This window comes from Parasteatoda tepidariorum, chromosome 6, assembly GCF_982258835.1.
Source record: "Parasteatoda tepidariorum strain Cologne lab strain chromosome 6, Ptep-v5.0, whole genome shotgun sequence".
Classification (NCBI taxonomy): Eukaryota; Metazoa; Arthropoda; class Arachnida; order Araneae; family Theridiidae; genus Parasteatoda; species Parasteatoda tepidariorum.
In genome coordinates this window covers 47,780,288-47,805,905 of record NC_141760.1, presented here as the reverse complement: position 1 = coordinate 47,805,905, position 25,618 = coordinate 47,780,288, and the positions used below count along the sequence as shown (strand labels likewise).

At 26.5% G+C, this 25,618-nt stretch overlaps 1 protein-coding gene across 1 annotated transcript; it reads left to right on the top strand.

The window, feature by feature from the left end:
- Window positions 1-252: 252 nt before the first annotated feature.
- Window positions 253-25,194, top strand: LOC107442190 (protein zyg-11 homolog). Its single transcript, XM_021146826.4, has 14 exons — window positions 253-1,488; window positions 3,224-3,326; window positions 3,845-3,985; window positions 6,886-7,056; window positions 9,768-9,821; window positions 11,376-11,486; window positions 12,429-12,570; window positions 14,335-14,405; window positions 15,512-15,559; window positions 16,468-16,535; window positions 19,996-20,125; window positions 22,180-22,232; window positions 22,862-22,959; window positions 24,734-25,194. The coding sequence occupies exons 1-14, from the start codon at window positions 617-619 to the stop codon at window positions 24,910-24,912; spliced, it is 2,241 nt and encodes a 746-aa protein (XP_021002485.1). The 5' UTR covers window positions 253-616; the 3' UTR covers window positions 24,913-25,194.
- The last annotated feature ends 424 nt before the right edge of the window (window positions 25,195-25,618 follow it).

Sequence of the window (25,618 nt, the reverse complement as noted above, 5' to 3'; positions counted from 1 at the left end):
ATGTCTCAACGTACTAAAAAAATTTTCAAGCAATGTTCTCACTTGTCAACCTGATCACAAACTGAACCTGAGACAAAATTTCAAAAATGATACTTATTTATAAATTTTGAACAAAGAATCTAGAAAGACAAAAGTTTATTTAGTTTTATAGATAGTTTACATAGCTCCTCGAACTATACTTTAACACTAAAATAAAAAAAATGACGAAGGAAATTGCCCCAAATAGAAATAACGGGTATTGAAACTAGTACAAGTTGGAACAAGTACAAAGTCACAGTGATTTCGTTAAAAAAAATCTTGTTTTCTTTTCGTGCTTATGACTGTTCAGTCGTTTGAATGTGATAGTAATGTTTGATTAAATATTTTATTTTAGGTGTTCATAATTATTTTTAGATGCGCAATCGCTTAATGAAGTGCAAACAAAGCGAACAGTTTGAAATTGAAGCAGATATTTCCCTAAGAAGAAAATTGCAGTTTAGATTTTCAACTTGAAACTGGAATTGGCTCTTTTGTTTACATATGAAAACAGTTTCTTAATGTTTTAAATTTTTATATTTTTCGTGTGTCAGTCAAAGTTGATTAGGTTTTAATATTATGGGTTCCAAATTCTGATGAAATGTATGAATCGCCAGAAACATTGCAACAATTGTGTCTTAACTTTATTTGTCAAAATATTAGCTCTGTGTGTTCTACAATTGAAGATCTTAATGCTAATACATTAAAATATGTTTTCAACAATCCTTTCATGTGCTTTCCGCCTGCTCTATCCCAGCAGTTGTTTCAAAAATTTGACGAGCAAACGTTCACTGACCAATTATTGACGATTTTTGATTCGTCTGTAACTAGATTGAGTCAAGTTTACATTCAAAATGCTTCTAAACTGACTACCAAAGGTTTGCGTATTTTGAGATCTCATAAAATTTCGGAACTTGCTGTGATTAAACTTACTAACGTAACTGTTAATGAATTAATTGGTTGTTTAGATGAGTGGACTTTAAAAAATCTTCGTATATTAAATGTGTCTAATAGTAGCTTTGTAAACAGTGAAAAAGTTCGTGTCGTCATCGCTTTGTCTAAGCTTGAAAGTCTACGTGTTTTGGATGTGAGTAATACTGATTTCAACAGTCAAGGGTTAGAAATTGTAGCGGACTATTTAAAATGTTTAGAAAGCTTGAATATATCGAAAACCAAGGTTTCGGACATAACTCCTTTAAAAAAGTGCAAAGAACGTTTAAAATATTTAAATCTTTATGGTTTAGGTATATATAACTCTAAATCATTGCCAGTTATATTTAAGCTTTACGAATTACAGCACCTGGATATATCAGAAGATAAAGATGATCATTTGCAGATTTTAGAAATACCTATGGGTTCAGCTACAATTACAAAAGCACAATTGTGTGAATTTATAGAAAATCCCAACAGTTTGCCAAAGTTACAGTCACTAGATATATCTGGAAATAGTAATATTGACATTAATTCTTTAAAGTAAGTGTTATCTATGTTATATGGAGGCATTAATTTTGTTACATATGTTTACTGTTAATCTTTCTTTATATTTAAATTCTAACTTGATTGTTAAATTTTTCGAGCCTAAAATTTTCATCCTCTTCAATCGAGTATATGATGACCTACATTTCACCTTATTTTTCCAGGGAGTTATTCTCAATAAAAATCCATTTCTGTGGGTTTTTATTGGGTTTTACTTACTTATAAACCAGTTTTATTTTTCTCATCGTACACACCTTGACGTGAAAATTTGAGCTTTCAGTTAGTAGCCTGTGGTCTAGTGACTAAACTCTAATAACTTAGTGGCTACTTTTTCCTCAAACCTGATGAGTCGGTTGGTCCTTTTAATTTAATGGCCACTTTTTGCTTGGATTAAATTATATTTTTTAAAAAAAATTCAAATTAGAAAAGAAATCTATGACTATAAAAGATAATTCTACAATAAAAATAATATAAACATGTGACAAAATTTAGTTAAACATAATGACTTTAAAGAACTTTATTTAATAATATTTGGGGTGGCAAAATACATTTAATGTCAAAATTACAATTTTTAAATATGTGAATTGTTAGAGAATTCTCCTTCCACATGAATCCTTTAATCAGAAATTAACAGAATCTTTTTACCACAGTTGATTGATGGATGGAATATTTTCACCACAAATTTAAGGAACAAAGTTTTGAATGGGGACATTGGACATTTTAATAAAAATTCTGTTTTACTGTGTCTGATGTATGTTGATTATATTGATGTACTATTATCATTAAGTGATTTTTAAAAAAAGTTTGGGGAAAAGTGATTGGTTGTTTATTTAAATTAAATCTGAAATTTGTTGTTTACTTGCGGCGAGTGGTTATTTTTAGGTCTATATACCTGATTGAAAGTGGGTTTTTATTTTTTGGAGATCTGATATTAGGCTTTGAATCTCCAGGGCTTAAAATTAACAGTTGGCCTGGGGCTTAACTCCTGTTTGGACTGCTATAAAATTTTTTTTAACAGTTTCCTGAGTTAAGAATTGATCTTTTGTCAGTTGAATATCAAAAAATGATACGTTGATTTGGTTTTTCGTTAATTAGTTTGGTCTGTTTTTGTCACTAAATGGCATTACTTCATCATAATTGTTGAAATTATACATTCTTTATAATTTTTTTTAAAAAATCTAATTTTATTTTAATAAAATTTTTTTTAAAACTTTTACTATTAAAACTAATAATCTATTTAGGGAAAATATATAAAATTAGCCTGTTTAGTGAAGCATATTGATTAAGTTTTGATTTACATGAAACTTTATTTGAATAATTAGAATGTAAAACTTTTACTTTTTTATTTGTTCCATTTATTTTGTTTCATAATTTTTTTAATCAAATAAACACAGGCAGATGGATCAAGAAACATGTGTGAAGAATAATGAAATTTTTTAATTACTAGTCCTGGTGATAGTTTTTTAAAAATTTCTATCCTAGCTGTTGAAACAGCTCTTTTAATTATATTTGTTAAACTTCCAAGTATTAGATTCCTAAACAAAATTCTAGTAAATTTTTTTTTTATGTATTACTTATTCATTCATTGATATGAAAACCATTTTTTTCATGCAGGAAAATCACTAGTTAAAAGTTTTGTAAAAGCCAAGATTAACATTGAGAGGGTTAAGCAAACTATAACTAGTTTGAAATAATGTGTGAAAAATGTAATAAATTTGGGTTTGTGTTTCAGAATATTCTTATCCAATCACTTGAAAATAAAATTCCTTGGTTTAATGGAAAATGACATTTGTCAAGATGATATGTTTTCCAGATCTTGCAATCCAAAGCTTGTGGTAAGATAACATTACTATAATCTTTTTATGTTTTATCACCTCATTCTGTTCATATTTCATTGTAAAACTTCACAATTGTTGAAACTTGTATTACTTGAATAATAATTTAATTCTAATTTCTTTAGATTGTCGAAAGGTAGCTGTACATTTAAAACTACATAATGGAGTTTTATATGAAAATTTTTTTACTGTTACCATTTTTATTAAAAATATAAAATGTCTAAAACCGAAGTTTATGTTAGCACAAGTGTATATATTAGTATAATAGTGTATTTTAAGACATGTTTTTTTAAATTTTTTTTATAAGATTTACGTGCTTTATCTTTGATTAATAATGACATTTATATTGGAGTTAAGATCTATTTGTAAATTCTGACACAAAATGCCAATAAGGAATTTGTGTTTGTTACTCTTGCACAGCTAATCTTATCATTCTTAACTTGATGTAAAATATTTCATACTTAAAAATGATATGATGATATTCTTACATCATTTCATGTGTTTAATTTTTGAATCAGGTTACTGGCTATGCTACACAAGTTCAAGTTTTAGAATCCTTGAAAAGGTACATGCAAAGACAATCATATTTACAGAAATCTCTTTGTTATTTATACTCAGATCTTCAAAACTTATCTGAACCACGTCTAGACATTATAAAGGTTTGTATAGCTCTTTTATAGTTCTGTATGTCATTAAAATTATAATTTAAGTCATATATAATTTGATTATTCTTTATACAGCTGTCAAAAGAAGTCTTAATTTTTGAACAAAGAATGATTTGTAATTTGTTAATTTTTGAAGAAAAAAAAGAAAAAACTTGAAGAATTTAAAGATATTAAATTTTTTTTCTTATTTAATTTAATAATAGACATTTTATAGATATGTTATTGTAAATTTTGCTGACAAATTAATCATTCTACTTAAATTTTTGATTTGTTATAAGTGATGACACCTAATGAAATATATTTGATTCAATCTTTTAGAAATGCATTTAATTTAATCTGAAACAAATATTTTTGATAATTCATTTAATGTTTTAAAACTAGATTTGTGTCATCTTAAATATTTATTGTAGTTACAATCTTTTTAAAATTATGAGCGTGTTTATTTTATGTTGATAAAACCACAATTTTTAAAAGTTTCTAATGGTCAATATTTAGGATTAGTTTCTTTATAATATGTCTATTAATGCTATTTTTTAGTAATACTACTTATATTCTTACATTTGAAATTCATAAAAAAGGTAAAATTAAGGAGATAGGAATCATGCCTTTTTTATGGCAGCTGTCTTATTCAGACTAATTTTCTAATGAGTTTAAGGAAAAAAAATTACATATTGCTATCTAAAAACAGGGTGCATCGTGTTTTTAAAAAGTGCTTGAAATTGCTTATTTTTGGTTTTATTTTTTGAAAGCTTTTAAAGATGCATATTTTTTATGTGTTTGTGAAAAAAATGCTTTATTTTCTTTGCTTGTGCTTTATTATATTTTTTCCAAAAAGAGTTTTTTTTCTTCTTTATCATGACAAAAAGCATGGTTTTTACCACTGCGTCATTTAAATTGCTGTTCTTTTCTGCGCACCTGTGTCCATATTGTGAAGCAGGCTGATAGTTTTTACGTGCTGGACGAAATACTTGCAGGTTCGCATCTGAATTTGTTGGGAAAGATTCCTACAGTCACTTGTGTAATTTGCTGCATTTTGGGAGAGACTCCAGATTTTAGGCTTGATATCCTGTTCTCTAAATTGACTCAAAATTTTGTTAATCACAGGGACCAACTAGGCATCAACAAATATTTTCCCATGTGGCAAAATTTTCTTTTCTTGGTTGTTTCTTTGTTGGTTTAGGGCCATTGTTTATGTCACAAGAAAGCCTATGACATTCTTACACTGTTCTTCTTTTTGGATCAGTAGCACTCTCTCTGAACTTGACTTAGGGATCATTTACTAATTAAATATTTTCATGTGGTTCCAGAGCAGTTAAAAATTTAATGAGTTTCATTACTTTAAAAATTTTATTTGCCTTTTTTTCTATTTGGATAAAAATAAATTACAATTTTATAATAACGAGAGCTTATATCAGAGAAATCATCCTCTAGTTGTGTAGAGTATTTTAGTCTTTTTATTGTAGTCTTATTTTACTGAATTCGCTCTTAAATTTTTCAACAGTCTTGAGATATTTATGGGGAAAAAGCGCTATAATTTTTAGAGACAAAATGTTTAATAAACACTTTTAATGAACTAATTACTAGTCTGGGCCTGTATAATAATTTACTTCTGCCGAAAATGTTTATTGTAATACTCACATTTTGTTTTAATATTATTGAAACTAATTTTTACCATTTGTGTAAAAAAATATTGAACGAAATTACAGATTTTTATAATAATTTAAAAGGGTGTGTCCTTAATTTTATTTTACTACTTTTTCACTGTTTTTTATTTTTAATATGAATTTCTTTAAGTTTTCTCTGCCTGCTTAAAATTGTCTACATATCTTTATCAATTCAGTATTATCAAAATATATTCTTATAAATGCTTTTGTTTAGTATATGTATACAATTTTTATTTCAAATTCTAAAAAGAAAAAATTATTTTCAATTCTTAATTTAAAAAAAGACATCTGTTATCTTTTTTTTAAAAATTAAAGTGTAAGTAGCTGTAATCTTAAATTCTTTTAATTTTTAATTTAAAGTATAGAATAAAGACTAGAATATAACGCAATAGATTATTAAATATTTTTATGTATATATATCCGTATGTTTATATAAATCCTTATTTTTTGTTGAAAAATTTGGTTGTACACATTTTAATCATTGGTGATAAGTGTGACTGAATTGTGTTATTTTAAATATTAATTTTACTGTAATGTTTTTTCATGTGCGTCACGCAACACTGATTTTGTAGATTTTGATTGTGCTTTAAATTTTTTTTGCGTGTGTTCTAGTGCATCCTCATAAATATTAGTTAAAATTTTTAAAATTGACACTTGTATTTAATAAATCAATAAATATCAATATATATATATCATATACATATGTACTCAAGTCTTTTCAGCCAATATTCTCTGAATAAATATACATAAATTCATTTTGTGTCTGGTAATGTTTGGCTTGAAATGGTTTCTCTACCTTTCATTTACGCCATGCTATCTAGTTGCTTATGATATAACATAGAGATAATATATATTTATCTTAATTACATGATTGTAATTTTAAAAAAACTAAATTGAATTTATTTTATAGAATTCAGTTGCATTCAATATTTATTCTCTAAAAATGTCTTCCATTCTCAAATTTGAAGAAATTTTATTCAAAATTAAAATCTGTTTGCATTAGTTAAAAAATCAAAACATGTGAGCATTTTAATTTTAAAATCAATAAATAGAATTAATGTTGTATCCAGTTATTAATATTTATTTATGAAAGCAATATTATTTTTCTTTATTATTTTGTATCACAGCTTTAATTTTTTGAATCAATACTTGAATTACTCTGAAAATTTATTATTAAGAAGAAGAAAAAAAAGAAATATTATATGTAATTTATTTTTGTGTATTCAACAGCTTGTACTTCGAGGTATGAAAAGTTTCCCAGATGTGTTAGGAATCCAAATGGCTGCTACAGCATGCTTGTACAATCTTACTAAAGTTAGCACTAGATTACATACACATTGGCTGAGGAAAGTTGTCGAATGCACTCTTTCTGCAATGGAAAATTTCCCTAATCAGAAACAAGTAAGAGTTGAATAGTTAATGTGGCATAACCTTTTTGGAAGGATGGCCACCGGGTAATAATGTGTATGCACCAAATAATGTGTATTTTGAGTAGCCCAGCTATGTAATAAATTATTATGCAGTTAAATTAAATTAATTACTGCTATAAAAATAAGCTAAACTAATTCAATTTTCTGAAAAATGTGAGGCATTATCCTATTTAAATTTAAAAAAATTCTGATAAAAACTTATAAAACAGTGCAGTATATAAATAATGTATAAATTACATCTTTATAATGTATAGATTAAATCTTTATTTTTTAACATAAAACCTTGATATGCATTTGTTTTAAAAATTTTATAAATACGTAAAATTTCGTAAAATGTTTCTAATTTGAAAATAAATGATAAAATCAGGGTTTCTTTGTTATAATTAATATGTTATGTTTGAGATCATTAAAAGTTTTAAAATTTTTTTCTAGGCAACTTTAAATTAATTTTTTTTAATCGAGGGCATGGAGTCTTATTTAAACTAATCAAGGATTGTAAGAGGCTCTTAGGTCGAAAGTTCTGCATCCATGATTTAATTAAAATTATTTAAGCATGGATGCATTAAGCTTTTAGCTTTCTACCATTTTATTATTAATATGTAGGGGGATTATAAAAAGGTGTTTTCTTTCTCTTAAAAAGCTGAGTCATATTACATAAAATATCACGGGAATTTATCCAAGGCCATTATAATTTTTTCTACAAGGTTCTGAGAATTGGACCATTTATGTGCTTTATTATCTTTGGTGTAGCCTTTTTTTTTATCATTCATTCTAAGTTAGTCAATCAGTCTAAAATTTAGAAAAAAAAATATAAATATTTTCATGGGAAAAAAATTTTGTATAAAATTATCATGACAATCAAACTGTTATAGTATTTCACATTAAAACTGTTATTCTGTACACAGTAGTTTTCTTGTAGTCTAATTTTACCGTAACTCTATTTTATTTATTAGTATAATTTAAAAATTGATTTAATATACATGGATGGCTATCTTTTTCGATAATTTCTTTTACTTTTTCCATGCTATATCATAGGCAGGGGTCTGTCCAGACATTTTGTGAAAGGTCCGTTTTTCGTGAAATTGTGAAAAAATTACTCACATTCTTTCAACCAGGGTCCGCTTTTATGAATTTGTGCAAATAGGGTCCGTTATTGCAAAAAAAAAAACTTTTTCAAAGAGTTTTTAAATTGTAAAGACATACAATGCTCAAAACTGTAAAATTATAATTAAAAAAATTAAATTTTAAAAAATAAACAACAATTGCTGCTTCTAAATTAGTGATGCAACATACAAATATTTGGTATTTAGCCTGTACTGCTGAACACAGAATATTCATTTCGGACGAATAATGGAAGAATCGTCTGCCGAAGACAAAACTTAATTCGTTTACATCCATCTTTCTTGTTTTCGGCCCTGGAAAGGGTTTATTCGATTAACAAAATAATAATGAAGATAAACAAATTTGTGAAGGTCCGATTAAAAGAAAAATCATTTTGTGAAGGGTCCGTTTTTAAGTTAAAATATTTTGTGAAGGGTCCGTTTTTAAGTTAAAATATTTTGTGAAGGGTCCGTTTTTATGAAAAGATATTTTGTGAAGGGTCCGTTAACGGACCCAAATTTCTTCTAAACAGACCCCTGATAGGTATGTGCGAATACAGTGTCCCCCAAAGGAAAAGCAATCACCCTGAATATCTTTTAATCTAGTGATCAGATTTTTACTTACTAGGACTCAATTTTATTAGTTTGAAGGCCTAACTTTAAATGGGCTAATTAATTTGCTCTTACAAAAGCAGATTCAAAATATACTTTTTCTGCACCTTTATTGGTCGAATTTGGATTCTTGACCATCTAAATAAGGTGAGTAGTTGTAATCTGGGTTCCACTAGTTTAGGTAAGAGAACTGTTGAAAATTTGGACCTTTCACTTTTTTTTTTGTATTTTATGCTATATCTCAAGAACTTGTTAAGCTAATTAAAACATTTTTTTAACTAAATTATAAAATTAATTTAACTAAAGATAGTTTCATGTAAAAAATAAAGTTTAATAATTATTTATCAGATTTTATTATTTGATAACAGTCAGAAATTTTGAATTGTATGTTATAAAATTTTTTATATAATTTTAAAATATGTAATTTTATATGGAAAAATGGCAAGATTAGAAAAAAAAGGCTTAAATACTTCTTCATAACTCGGAAAGGGTTTAGGTAATGATTGCAACTTTCCTACATTCTGGACTGCTAGCTAGAAGATGAGCGTAACACCTGGAAGTAATTATTTTATCCTTCATTTATATTAAGTTGATTCTAACAACCTAAAATAGCCTTAACACTTAATTGAAAAGGAATATAAATAAATGAAAGTTCTTATTTGTAACCTACAAATGATATCGCCACCCAGCAAACACACGAAGAAGTGTAAATAATAGATTCCCACTATGAATAATACTACAATATTATGGGTAGTGTGATATTTGATTTTGTTGATCCACAGATTTTCATGAGATATATTTGTTTCAAACTGTTATAGCACAATACTTGATTTGAAGTAGTTTCTCACAAATTGTAAAAGATTAAAAAAAAAGTTTTTTCTAGTGTAATTTTGATATTTATTAGAATTCTAAGTTTTATTAAACTTTTCTGTATGAATTATACATTTCTTTGCTATGTTTTTTTTTTCAGTTGCAGAAAAATGCATTGTTAACACTTTGCAGTGATAGAATGTTGCAGGATGTTGTAAGTTACATTTTATTTTTGACGTATGTCTTATAAATCTGTTTGTAGTGATATGTGTCAGAACATAAATCTTTCATTTATATAAAATATATAATTAATTCAAAATCAAACAGCTTTTTATGAAAACATTGAGCAAAATAAATAGTCTTTCATATTTTAGTTTCAACAAAAGTAGGTGTAATATATTATGTTTATATATTTATGTAAATAGAAGTAAGGTCTTTAAATGGAACAGTTGAATTCTTTTTTTATTTTTAAATTTCTATTAATTCATTAGGTGTGTTCTAATAGTACAGGGTGCGTAGTGTTTTCAAAAAGTGTTTAAAGGTGCTTATTTTTGATTTTCGTTTTTTGAAAGCCGTTAAAGGTTCTTTTATCAATGGGAGTTTTTAAAAAGTGCTTAATTTTCCCTTTTCCAAAATCTGATATTTTTCTTTACCATGTTGATTTTCGCCACGAATTATGCAAAAGGATAAAAGACATTGTCCTATTCGACGTTTTCACAATTAATTCAACCCCAATCTATTTCGTCGTGCCGCCGGTCTGTAGTGTATGAAAACACCATGTGTTTCACATGTTCGATGAAATACTTGCGGGTCCGCATTTGCGTATGCTGAGCTGGATTCAGTGGTAAGGACTTTTGACTCTCATGTGCAACCCTGCTGCATTTTGCAAGAGATTCTCAATTTCAGACTTCATTTCCCCCCCTCTGTAATAGAACCGAAAAATCTCATTTTCCGCCCTCTGTAATAGAATCGAAAAATCTCTCGAATTTTTGTTGATTACGGATTTTGTTGATTACCAACTAAACATTGTAAATTTTTTTCTCTATTAGTGAGAGAAAATTTAGTTTCTCTTGTTAGTTTCATCGTTTGTGATTGTGACGCGCCATCGTCTTCGTCATTGTAAATAAAACCATCAACTGTCAAAAACTTGCCAACCCTGTCTAATTATGATATTTTTCAAAGTGCTTAAAAATATTTTTTGAGTGCTTGAAAAGTGCTTAAAGGGTGCTTATTTTTTGTTGAAAAATTTGGCTATGCACCCTGTTAAAGCAAGTTAGCAAAGTGTTATTAGTCAGTCACTTTTCATTGTTTTTTGTTATCATTATTTGACAGTAAAAAAAATAAATAAGTAAATAAACTGCAAAAGCGTTAATTAGAATGAATATTAACTTTCAGAAAGACAGAAACTGTATTCCTTAGAAAAGCAATTTGTTTAAACATATACTAACTTGTAAACAGATATATTACAGTCTGATGAACGGAATCACTGATAGGTAACAAATTGAATTAAAGATATAACAAGCTTCAACTCAAGTTTTAAGATTTGATGTTTCTCACTAACATCAAACATCTTTGTAAGTCATAGTTTTTGGTTTGGATTATCCGAAATTTCAGATTGTTGGGGTTTGGATTATCTAAAATTTTAGATTTTTAGGGCTCTACAACATTTAATATGTACCTAAATCTAAAGCAGTGATAATCAGCTGTTACTGTTTTATTTTAAATTTTTCTTTATATATCTTTACACGTAAATTTTATTTTATTTTAGACTTTTGACAGATATCATTGTGCTGAATTAGTTATGAATTCTTTATTAACATTTGATGATCCAGCTATGAATAGAATGTCAGTTGCTATTTGTTCTATTTTAGCTGCCAGAGTAAGTAATTTTATTTCAAATATTTATTATTATTAGAATGATGAATTCCCTAATGAATTTGAAATAGTCTAGATACAGTGTTTGAGGGATATATATATATGGTACTTTTCTGTTAGCCATGCGCAAGCGAAAAATCGCCAAATCATGTAGAATTCTGCCAAATTTCTTACAACCATAAGGGGAACTTCTAGCCATCATTTGGAGTCGTATCTCACTGAATTTGTGTGGAGACGAGCAGTAAATGATCCATTTGAGCAACTTCTCAAGGACATTACCGTATTCCGGAAAAACCAATTATTATAAGCATTCTTTTTGGGTAAAACTGTTTCGTTTACAATTCATTAATATTTGTTTATAGTTGAACTTGTTTAACTTACTATTAATAAATATTTGTTTATAGTAAAACATTTTCGACTTTTATTCCATAGCCTGTTTTGTCATTCGCTTTGCTTGTCGCCTTGGCTCGCGTTTGGTTCACAATTGGTAATGTTAGTACCCGGCTAACTGAAAAGTACCATATATATATATTATATATATATATATATATATATATATATATATATATATATATATATATATATATTTATATATATATATATATATGAGGTGTAACAGTTAAATAACTTAAAAATTAGCTTTACTGAAAACATTACACAAATACCCTTTAGTACCTTTTTTATACCTTTATAACCTCCTTCCCGATCTATACACAAGTTTTCCACCGTTCAAAGCAGTGCTGCTGGTCGCCTCAAACCTACATCACTGTTTTTTTTTATAACAACTCATTGAAATTTATGTATTTAACATTATGATGCATTTCACTTCCTAAATAACTGAAAGTGCTTCTCGGGTAATTTTAAAATCGAAAAGTCGTTCAGGGTTTAGGATATAGTTGGTATTCTTAATATTCATACATTTATAATTATTATTATTATTTTTTAGATCTCTACTGTTGAAACTTCCAACTTGGGTGCTAAATCTGGTTATATGCGAAGATTGTTAGATATTGTTCGTTCCAAAGCATATTCAGGAGACATTGATATTATGATGAAATTCACTTTAAGTGCTTTATGGAATTTGACAGGTTTGATTTATTTTTTTAAAGCTAAATGATAGAATTTAAATTATTAGTGTTTGATGTTTTTTGGGTGGAGGGGGAGTACTTATTAACTATTTAATTAGAAAAAATTCTTATTTTATTGTGAAATATTTTCTTAATGAAGGATTATTTTTTAAATTTGATTGTTTCAAAATTCGTCTTTTTCTTAGTGTACAATTGAACCCCAGTGATCAAAAACCGATATTCTCACTAATTTGTAGGTGGAAAGGATATGTATAAAAGTAAATAAATTAAAACTATTTATTAAAAACTCTAAGAGACAGAGAAAGAGAGAAGGAAACCTGCTCAGTCAATATTGTAACTGAAATAATACAAATATATGTTATAGATTTTTATTGGGAAAAACTTTGCAAAATATAACTACAAAATTTAAATATACCTTTTTGAGAACTAGAAATTTTCAAATTAATAATTCAAAAAGAATAAAAACGTAGTGCTAGAGTGAGGACATTTACAATTTATATTTTAATGATTTCTATTTTGAGTGTGATATCCATAATTTATTTATGTCCAGTTGAAAGTCCAATATCCGGAATGGTCAGGACTTTGATAAGTCCTGAAAATTGATTTTTCCTAGTTTATAGGTATTTAAGGTGAATAAAATAAACCTAAAAACATGTATTATTCAATAGACCATCATTAATGTCAATGTCATACAACAACATTTTCTTATAGATTGAATGCCCTTTAATTAACTAGTTAATTTGTAGTATGATTACCCTTTTAAAAAACTATTTTTAATAATATGTTATATGCAATTAATTTTACATTTTGTCTATTTTCTTTCTATGTAAAGATTGTTCTTTAGAAACAATACTTTATATTAAATTCAGAAAAAAAGTATGAAGATTTAATTTACTCAAGAGTATTTCAAAAAAATGTAACACAATGAAAACTTTTGAAACATACCATATAGTTTCAATTTTAAAGATTAGTGAACATCACCTGTGTTGGATTCAATAACATTAGCAGTGTTGTCATACGGAACTCACTTTTCTACGAATTTTATATCCTCCTCATCTGTTGAATGCCACAAACAATCCTCTTCACTTCCATCCAAAGAATTCAAAATTCCACGCTCTTTATAAAATTTTGTTATAATGTTTGAATCAAAATTTTGCCAAATGTCTAGTATTATTTATCACGTGAGGTCTATAACCTTATTTTGGAAATTTCTTTTTTATATGAATTTTAGATCCGAAATATATTGCTTATTAAATATATAACTTAAAACTATTTTGTAGACTTAATAATTTTTAAATTTAGAAATTTTCACAGTTTATATAAAAAATTAATCGAAAGAAGCAGACAATAATTTTAATCTTTCATGAATAAAGACACTTGTTTCTCTCTTTTTTTCCCCCCTCTCCATTTTGGATTTCCTCGGAGTTGAATAGCGGATTAAAGTTGAATTAAGAGAGAAAATATTGTTTAAATAAATGCATTAATGTTATTATAAATGAAAATAAACTATAGTTTAAATAAAATTATCAAAGTTTAGATAAATGTTCTAATATTTTGAAAATAAAATGTTGCTAAAATATAAAAATATATCATATACCTCTCTGGTAAAATAAGTTGTTTTATATTTTAATATTTAGTTAAGAATTAATGAAACATTACTTTTTGAATTGTCTTAAAAGTTTCTGCTCAAATTTTTGTCAGAAGTTAATGTTATTTCTTTACGTTTTTTTTTTTATATACTGTTATTAATCTTTATTTTTTCAGATGAATCACCTCGAACTTGCAATGTTTTTCTTGAGCTAGGAGGCCTCCAACTTTTTTTGGATGTTTTAATGGTAAATAAATTTAAAAAAAAAAGATTTCTGTAATTTGATAATTTCAGGAATGTTACATCTCATTTGTTTATTTGTTCCACTTACATATTTTAATTGTCAATTGTGTGTGTGTGCGTGCTTGTGTATATATATATATATATATATAGATAGATAGATAGATAGACAGACAACATAATGAATAAGTCAAGGATATGTCATGCTGATGTTGCCTTCAAAATGAAATAACAAGGTAATCACAAAATCATACATGAACAATAAATTCCAATTTTATTGAAAACAGTAAATTCGTGTAATATCTCTCTAGCTAGCCGAGTTGCTACTTAAAGTTTTTTTTAAATTTTCTTAAAAAAATTATTGCATTTTTCAAAAAAGCCACAAAAGCATTTTAAAGCCACAAAACAGAATATTATTTTTAGCATATAATGAAGCACCTTCTTTTGAGTCACATCATAGAATGAAGAAGTGAAGCTGATAGATATGCAGAGAAATTAAAACATTTTACATCAAGCTAAAAATGGAAAAGATTAGCCTAAAGGTTGAAGATATCAAAATTAAACAAAATAATCAACTTTAATTGAATAATATGTACGAGGGATAGAGTGAGAACCCAAGAAAATAGATTTCTGAATTATGGAAAAAAATCAGATGTTAGAGAGATAGGTTGAAACAATTAGTAGTTTTCCATTAGCATTTTTTTATAATATGGAATGATTTCTCCGGAATTAAGAAATATTAGAGTTTTAGTGAAACTGGAAATCATTCTGATACAAAAATAAAAATTTAGTACATCTTACTTTTTTTTTAACACTTTTATTATTATATGAGAATTATTAATTTGTATTAGGTATCATCAATAGTTTGTTTTAACTCTAAAAATTTTGAGCAATACAGCCTCATTTGGTTTTTGTATCAAAGTGGACATTCTACATAATCCTGATTTAAAAGAAACATTATAATAAATTGCACTTTGTTTTACTATTTTTATTATAAATAAATGACCAAGCTATCGAATTTTTAATTTAATTTCCGTTTATGTGTAGAATTTTATGTGAATTATTATTTAATTTATTTCTTGGCAATTCTTTAATGGTTTCGGTATTTTATAGAGATTTATTGGCGAAAGTTCTGTGGAAACTAAAGTTCTTGGATTAATGGTAAACATACATTTGAATTTATTTTTTCATAGTCATATTTTTATTCTAAATGTAAGTAGAAAATTTGGTAAAATACATATAACTTTTATAGGAAATAATTTTCTTTGTTAAACATAACCTCCTATTCCAGAAAGAGACAAAATGTTTTCACCTGTTGAAAAATGTAATTTTAAAATTTATTCTGTGTTTATTAATAAATATTTATTATTCTGTGTTTAATAATAAATATATATTAATAAATAACACAGAATAAAATTTATTCTGTGTTATTTATTCTTACTCATTACATGATAAATGTTTTTTTCATTTGAATGATAAAAAACCAATTTAAAAATATTTTTGTCTATAACTATAATGCCTTGTACTGAGTGAATTAAATTGGTTCTAAGTAATGTTCAAATTTAGTTCTAATTTGATATTTTTAATTTTTAACTGTGATGAAACTTTTTGTGTTAACTGTTTGCTTTTTTTACATATATATTACATAGTTTTTAGTACATATTTTTCTTCTCTATACATTCTTCCCTATTGATTGCCATAATAAAAAGGGAAATTGCTATGCAGAAAATATCAGTCTTAATTGACAATTTCAATTCTCAGCACTTAAATTGTTTTATTTTTTTATTAACAATATGTAAATTTTATTTTTTTCAAGAAATGTTAAGGTTTTTGTTAATGTTTTAAATGAGTTTAAGAAAGAGAATTAAGTTATATAAAAAATGTAACCAAGTAAAAAATTAAATTAAAATGATAACTAAAGTAATTAAATTGTCTTTTAAGAAAATTTAAAAACGTTTTTTAAAAATTAAATTGAGCATAAATTCTAATTTTGTTGTTGATTTTAAATATAAAATATATTGTTATTTTATGTAAATTGATTTTTAAGCTACTATTTTTGTTGTATGTAGAATAACATTGCTGAAGTTCGTGACTTGCGAAAAAACTTGATGCAAGATGATTTTATGCTTGCTTTATGGTAAGATATCTTTGTAATAATATTCGCTGTAAATAAATGTACTAATACCCAGGGCCTCTGCCAGAATTAAATTAGGGGCGGGTGTTCTGATTATATTAATATAAAGTAATAATGAGCTTGATATTTGCAAAATTAAATCAATCAATATCACACAATTGCTAATTTTATAATTAAATATAAATAAGAAAAACTAATATTTGTAGTTGAAAACTAAATTATTTTTAATGAAAATAAATTTGAAGGACACTGAAAACAAATTTAAGGAATTATGTTTGACCAATATACCTATAATGTAAATTTTTATGAACTCTGTTTGAATGTTAAAAGCTCTCTCAACTTCATCAACTCAAACAATAAAAAAAAAAATATTTTGAAGAACAAAATTCTTCAGGTTAATACTTTGCTTTAAAATCACTCTTTGCTGAAATTGAAACATGGGTACAATAAATGTGAAAATAACAATCAATATATATATATATATATATATATATATATATATATAAAGAATTCAATATGAATGAAACAAAGTGCAGTATACTGTTATACATTTAATAAAAAAAATTGTTTATGTAAAAATGATTCATATTCTAAATAAATGTCTTTTAATAAAATAACTTCAGATCCACCTAAAACTATTAAAGTAATTATTTAAACTGGCACCAATACTTTTAGTACATTTAATTTTTCAGAAAACTTCATATTGGTATTGCAATTTACGCACAAAAAAAAGCTGATACATTTTGAAATTGTGTAATAACTTATGATATATGGGTATTAATAATAATAAATAGCTTCCAAAAATCATAAAACTGAATCTAGATACATTCTTTTTTTATTTGTTAGCATCTAAAACTAACTTAACAGTTAAAGAAATGTAAAAATTCTTACTCATATCACAAACTCCAATACAATATATCTGCTTACAATTCTTTCGGAGTTTTTATAAACAGCACAGTGAATTTTTCTAGTTTTGGCCAGTATAGTTTCGTACTTACATATTTAACCTCGTCTAAGTGTAAAATGCTTTTCAGGTTTAAGGTTTACAAGTTACAAGTTTTGAAAGCTAATTTAAACCGGAAATTTTTTTGTAAAAAAACAAACACAATAGTATAAAAAGGGTTTAACCCACTGGCGGTTAAGGAAATGGGCAAAATTGGGAGAATGTTTCTCCCCTACACACAGTTCCCCTATCAGTTAACATGGGAAAACCGGTTTTGCTATGCAGAGAAGACTGCAGGTTAAACTGCGACTTTTTACGTGCAGAACCGTCAGTGGGTTAAAGGAAGTGTCGGCTGTCCTTAACCCTTTGTGGTGTTTGATGACCAGTTTGAGTACTGATTATATGAGCTAGCCTCCACTTTATCTCATGGCTGAAACCCATTCTTTTGCTAAAGTAATGAAAAGTCCAATTTATTTCAACCCTCCCTATTCCAGCCATTAGAAACATCTCAAAGAATAGCGTGATTTTATCTTCCATCCCTGCTTTAAATTTACCATATTGTTAACAAGAAGTAACAAATAAGCTAACAGCAAGTTGTCAATTCGCTATGCTTGTAAAGTCTGACTGGAGATTTCCATTTTACATCCCCAACCTGAAAAAAAAACAAAAACATTTCCACCTTTTCTAAGCATAATAGATGTGTATTCCTAAGGGAAAAAATAACAAAACCATTTTTTTATTACTTTTCTTATTTATTATTATTTTTTTTAAGTATTTAAAATTTTTTTATTTGGAAAACAAGAAAAGGCGTTTAAATATTCAAGCTATCGGCATAAATAAATAGGTAAAAACAAACTTTTGAAAAATGTTTATGTTTTCGGAGGGAAGTTTGAACCCCTAAAACTCTGCTTGGCTGCAAACTTGCATATTTTATATTAGTGTGGTACTTAAACGAAACCAGGAACAATGTATTTTATTTGTTAATGTCCTTTTTTGATTTATTTAGTTGCCAACTATTTGCAAATCTTGTATTTTTATTATAAAACACTAAGGTTTATAATTTTTTGAATAGAATATTTTATAATTTATTCCTTCTTTGCAATTTATTACACAGGGATGAGATTCTTCCGCGGATTCCCGCTTTTTTTCAGATTTTTCCATTTTTCCCGCTAATTTCCGCTGAAATTGTTTTTTGCACAAGTTAAAATATTTTATGAGGAATTTAATTTTTCGCGGAGCGAAATTATTGAAGTCCTTATTCCTCCCTCTGAAGTTTCTCTAAAAATCATTTCCTTGGGATAAAACTGGTTGACCTTTCTTTATTCAGAGATGAGATTTTTTTTGTCTCTCGAATTTCAGCTTTTTTATCAAAAACTCCGATTCTCTGAAAGTTTCGTTTTTTTTATAAATATCCCGCTTTTTTTTTTTTTTTTAAATTCAGTCGTTGAAGTAAAATAATTATATTTATTTACGATTTTCAAAAATAAACAGAAAATTCAATCTACGCCCTAGCTGCTAATCCTTCCGCATTTTTACTTATATTAACTATTTTCTCCGATTTCACGCGCAGAAAATAAGATTTTCCGTATTTTTTATCCGTCGGCTGGATAGCTCTTATTTTCGTAATTCAGACGTCGCTGCTTCTTGTATTCTGGCATGAAAACAAAAACAAAAAAAAGAAGAAACAAAGGGGAAAAAAGAGAACAAAAATATTTGCTGTGAAAATATTTATTTGCTCATTGAATTAATCTTGTAAATTTTTATTTATTATGTCTAAACAAAAACAATACAAACAAGCCTATTAGAAATCCCAAGTCCAGACTCTGCAAATATCTTGATTTTTATTCACGCGATTTTAATATCAATCATCGATTTTCGTATTTACCTGATTTAAAAGTTGCGCATTGCGATTCTTATTTACGAGATTTAAAAATCCAGTATCGTGTTTTGTATTTATGCATTTTTCAAATCGCGATTTCATTATCAAACCTCGATTTTCGTATTTACCTGATTTAAAAGTTGAACGTTGCGGTTCTTATTCAGGCGATTTAAATATTGTACATTATGATTTTTACTTACGAGATTTAAAAAATCAATATCGCGATTTGTATTTACGAGCTTTTAAAACCCTATGTAGCAATTCACGCGAGCTTAAAATCCAATGTCGTGATTCGTTTTTGCGGTTGTAATTTCGCACGATTTAAAAATTATGCATCGTGATCTAAAAATTAAAAAATCATGATTTGTATTTTCGCCTTTTTTAAATTCGATGTAGATTTTCATATTTACGTGATTTAAAAGCCTCGTATCGGGATTTATAATCACATGGTTTACAATTACAAGTTTAAAAATCGCACTTTTTTTTATCAAATTTTTGTTTTTATTTATTTATATATATATATATATATATATATATATATATTATATATATATATATATATATATATATATATATATATATATCTTTTTTCTTGGATTTCCTCTTTTTTACTTTCTAAATACTCTCATCCCTGATTACAGGAGTCTTTTACAATCAGAACATATTGATGTGAGTTACTTCGCTGCTGGAATAGTTGCTCATATTGCTAGTGAAGGTGAAAGCTTTTGGACTTGCACTTCTGTCAAGTATGAGGAAATGGTTAATGGATTGGTAAGAAATAATTATATATATATTAATTATATCTATAACACTGATTAATTTATTGCTACTTTATGATATCTTCAGTTGATAACCTGCATTAATCCTATAATTGCATAATTCTTCTGAATAATTTTTTAAATTTCTGAATTATTTTCTAAATTTTTTGAAGCTTTATTTATTCTAAAAATTTTTAATGTCTAGCTCTACCTGGAGATTCTTGCAATTTTAAGGCCTAGTGCAAAAACCAGATAATAGTCCAAGTTTTTCAAAAAAATTTTAATTTATTTACCCTTGTTTAAAATATGGCTGTTTTGTTTACTGGATCTAAATGTAACATCGGTACTTTCCTGGGTGTTGAATAAAATTTTTTATTTCTTGTTTTCATTGGGCTCACTCAGGGCCGGATTAACCTATAGGCACTTGCCTAGGGCCTACGAAAAAAGTGGGAGAAAAAAATTTGTTGACAAAAATAATTTAGCTTTAAAAACAACAAGTGTATTTTGCACAAAATTATGAAGATACAAATAAAAATATAATATTTTTCAGTAATAAATTATTTTGCAGAATCTTATGATCTAATATATGACTTTTTTGCGATTTTTGGATTCAACGAAATCTTGTATTATGCTGTCGAATTCCAAACTACGCAAAATGTCGTATTCAATAGACATAAGTACGAGCGATGCCAAATGATCTTGATTCATTGTTGAAGATTTGTAAATTAAAATCCATATTAATAAAAATGTGAAAAAAAATATGCAAGAAAATTTTAGCATATATTTTGAAAGGAGGGGGGGGGGAGGAGGGGAGGGCCCAAAAACGGCTATACCTAGGACCTACGAAAGGTATAATCCGGCTCTGGGCTCACTTCAAAAATTTTTTTTTAAAAATGGAATCTCGTTTTTTGCATCAGGACCCTCAATTGTCAAGTCATACTTTGTATTATTTAATGTTTGTTTAATTGACCTTGTGTTTAAAAATTAATTTGCCCTTATGTAAAAGATTGTATGGCTATGATTGCAATATCATTTCTGCTTTTGAACTGAGAGACAGCACGTTACAATGCCTGACAGTATCCTGCCCTATGGCCTTACAAGGGTTTTCTTTTATGTACTTCATATCAACATCTAACCACACATCAGGTAGTCTTTCCTTTTCTGTTTACCTCAAGTCTAAAAAAGATTATCTATTTATTTTTGGTTAAGCATCACTGTATCGAAATAAATGACATAGCTTTCCAATAAGAGATGCTTTAACAATTTGGCAATTTCATGTTTGAGAAATTTTCCTAGAATCAACTGATGTGATAGTTAATGTTTAGAGAGCAAAAGGAGAAAGTATCAAATAGCTCAGCAGATATTTAGCATCATCAATTGCAATGTGTTATGATGTTGATATCTCAATTCATTTCATTGGTATTTAAAATTGCTAATTTTGCTAATTTAAAATTGCCCAGAATTTTGGTCATTACTTTAAATTTGATTATGAAGTTTTTAAAATTATCCATAACACAACTAAATTACGATGTATGAGTAAATTTGAGCTTATGTTTATTTCAATTTTTGTTACTTCATAACTGCAAAAGATAATTCTTAAGGAAAAACAAACAAACAAAAAGAAAAAAATGTATTTGTAATATTACTATACAATCTTATATTTGTAAAAACATTCATTATTTTTAGCTTTGATGAATTTAAATCAATTAAAACATAAATATTGTCTGAAATGCTGAAGTGGACATTTACCTATCTCCCCCACCCTAACCACGACATAATATTACGTAAACATTTACAAGGAATAAATAAATTCCGAGCGAGCATGTGTGTATACGAAATTTGTCGCCAAACTCATACAAACACCAGCCAACAGCCACCATCTCCCTTCCCCCAAACAGTGATGTCATTTTCGACCAATAGCGTGATCCGGCCCAAGTGAGAATTAATCGCTCATTACTCTGACTGTTAAGAATACTTTTGATTTAGATTGAATTATTTTTAAATGTATTGATTAATTTTTTTAAAACTGAAAATTCCTCCTTTATTATTTATTTAATTTTTATCTAGGGTAATGCTGTGTTGAGTTGGAATGTCCCGGCTACAGAAATGGTTGCATATAGGTATGTTTTGTTTTTCACAATTGATTTGTACTGTATAAGTTACTTTTAGTATTAAAATATTTTTATAAATAAAAATCAAGCAACTGTTTTTCCTAAAAACAAAATTGACCTTTTCTTTGTATAAATACGAGTTTTCAAATTTATTTTTCAAAGAAATATTTTAATGAAATAAGAAATAATTTTATTCAAAGAAATTGTTTTAATGACTTAGTAGTATTGAAAGTCAATTTATTATCATCGATGGTTTTCAATATAAATAATATATGTCATGAAATCAAATATTGTAAGCGAAATTATTACTTTGTCCTGTAAAATATTTTGTATTAAATCTTTGCTATGACTTAATTATAAACTTGTACTTGCTGTCCAGAAATAATCTGATGATTTTAAGTTTTCAATATTTATAAAATTATATTAAAAGAGTAGCTAATATAGAACTAAATGTTTATAATTATATTACTTTCAATATGTTTTGTGTTTCTCATAAAATTATTGAAAATTGATTCGTAATTTTAAAGGCAAAGGTTTTTCACACATTAAACTTGTTTGTTATTAAGCCTAAAAACTAAATTTCAGAGTACCGTCTAAAACAATTAAAAAAATAATTGTGAATATATTTTCTTTTATAGATCATTTAATCCTTTTTATCCCCTTTTCTTCTGTTTTTCTGCTCATCAAGTTCAACTGTGGGCCGCATGGGCAGTTCATCATGTTTGTCTGAAAAATCGTAAGCATTTTATATACTTACTTTTATTCATTTTAGTATGAAGTTGTTTTTATCAATGAAGATATTTATCACAAGTCTTTAAAAATAGATCTAAAATTATTTATATTTATTTTATTTGACCTAAACTGCTTCAAGCAACATTTTTCTATTTTTTGTGATTAAAATGAGGTAATGATTTCATCAAATAATTTCTTTTTGAGGATGAAGTACTTTGTCTAATTTTATTGTACTGTAATTAATTAGGAAAATATTTTTAAAACACTTGGAGCTATATCAAATTTTCATGTTTATTAAGAGGCAAATGTTGCAAGTTAACTGTTTGATTTTGAACATCTTTTTTAAAAGTAAAATTCTTAACATGGTTATTGTTCAATAGTTTGCGATAATTTTAATTTGTACTAAAGCATTGTATATTTTGTTAATTATTAAACTGGTGTATCCCATAAGTTAATTTTATATAACAAATATTTTTTTAATAATTAATCTTAATTATTACAAATTTTATTCATTCAATATTTTTTTATTTCTTTCTTCCTTCAATTGAAGAACCAAAAAAAAATAAATAGAACAGGTGTCATTTTATCATGCAGTTATATACCATAAGCAAATGGTTAGGCAAAATTCTCAGCAAACCCTCCTGGCTAGAAAATTTCTCTTTTTCATTTTCCTATTTTAAATAGGGATGAAAAAATATTCCTGAAAATAAATTGAATATGGTAGTTATTGATTTAAATATTTTTTATAGTTCACTTGTGTTATTTTTTAACTCTTGTTTTGTCATTTAATCCTCTTTGTTCTGTAATGTCATAGTCATGTAATGTAATAGTTTGAAATAAGTTTAAACATATTTTAATTTCTTTTCAGATTGTATTTATCATTATTAATTTGACTTATTTGTTTATATATTCTCAATAATGTATTAATTTAACATAGCTGCCTTTTTATTTTTCAAATTTATTTATTAAATTACAAGTCAAATAATAGTTTTGCTAAAAATAATTTTAGTAAATTCTAAACATATCAAATTAATTTACTGAACTAATACATATTTATTATTATTTTTTTTAACTTAACTCTTTCACAAAAACAATTCCAACAAAAGTATGCTGTAAGCATCAACAGTATTAAATGCATCAATTTATTGACAAATTGCACTTCTTTCAGTTATTAAGCGGTTTGCTACCAGGTGTCAGACTTGTCAAATTCAATGCCTTAGAATGTTATTAACCTTTTGGTTACGGCTGGTACAACATGTGGACCACATATAATGGTACACCGTAAGCAAAGGGTTAAATAGAATCTGCATTTCTTTTAAGTTGTAAGCAATTTATATTTAACTAAATTGTGTTGATATCTAGAGTATGTAATTTAGTAAATGATAGAAACAGTTAAGTTATTAGTATTTTGCTACTATTGACTTGTGTTAGTTATGTGTTTGCAAAAATCATCATTGTTCAGTTTATGAATTGGTTTTTCTAAATCATACATATTGTATTGTTCATAGATATTTTTGTTCTATATAAATGTACACAGTTTACATACATATATCTATGTCTGTGTATTATTTTTTAAAAATTACATTTATAATCTGTTAGTTTAGTCAATAATAAAAATTTAGTATTTATTGAAAATTTAAAATTTTCATGATTTTTTCACATAAAAATGCATTAGGAAATTAATTACGTTGTGTAATTAATTAAGATAATTATATTTTTCTGTTTGCTAGGATATTTAGTAAGAATTTGTACTTAATAAATAAAATTTTTTTAAACAGCTAAACGCTATTGCAAAATGCTGCATGAAGAAGGAGGTGAAGACATTCTTAAAGCCTTAGTTCTCAACCCTGCTCTGCATGAATCTGTTCATAATATTTGTTCTGATATTTTGAAAATTGTAAAACAAGATTTTTTATGCACAAAAAGTTATGAAAACCAAAGGGAGTCGTTTGTTTGACACGCTCATTTCTGTTTTTTTTTTAAAAAATTACTATTATAGTGCCATGGCTCACATACAGCTGCATGTGAGCTAAAATGATTTTATTTTATTGCAAAATTTCTGAAATCATAAAGATGTTTATATAACATAACAATTTTAAGTAAACTTTGATTATTTACTTCAGAACTCCTGTATGTATATTACTAATGACTAGTCTATGTAAATTATGATTATGTATTTAAATGTAACAAAAGCTTGTTTGTTGATTTTAAATTAAATATTTTAGCTTTGTGCAGTTCATTCAGATTTTATCATTTAAATCTATTTTATTGTTTCATTTGATTTCAGTAAAAGTTTATTTTTTTTATCTTTAACATTTTGAGGATTTTAACATATTTGCTGAATTGGAATTTAGCACAGATGAAATATTCTTTATCTTATCAAGTTTATAATATTGATAATTACATATTTAACACGGTGATATGTATATAATTTAAAGGTATATTCATATATTTACAATAAGCATGAAGTCACATTTAACATTTCACAGATGCAATGTTATTTTACAACCCAATATCAAGCAATGAATTTGAAACATCTTAATTTGCTTTAAACGAAAGAATTATGACAAAACCTCCCTAAATTATTTCTTTAGGTAGTCTACTGCCTAGCAGGTGGAGAAATATTTTTTTTTTTACTACACAAAGTGGCATTTGCATTCATT

Bases quoted from the DNA above. Each gene is read 5' to 3' on its own strand.
- LOC107442190 (XM_021146826.4), top strand. From the start codon at position 617: ATGTATGAATCGCCAGAAACATTGCAACAATTGTGTCTTAACTTTATT. The intron at 15,560-16,467 runs GTAAACATACAT...TGTTGTATGTAG, and splicing joins CTAAAGTTCTTGGATTAATG to AATAACATTGCTGAAGTTCG. The intron at 22,960-24,733 runs GTAAGCATTTTA...TTTTTTAAACAG, and splicing joins TCATGTTTGTCTGAAAAATC to CTAAACGCTATTGCAAAATG.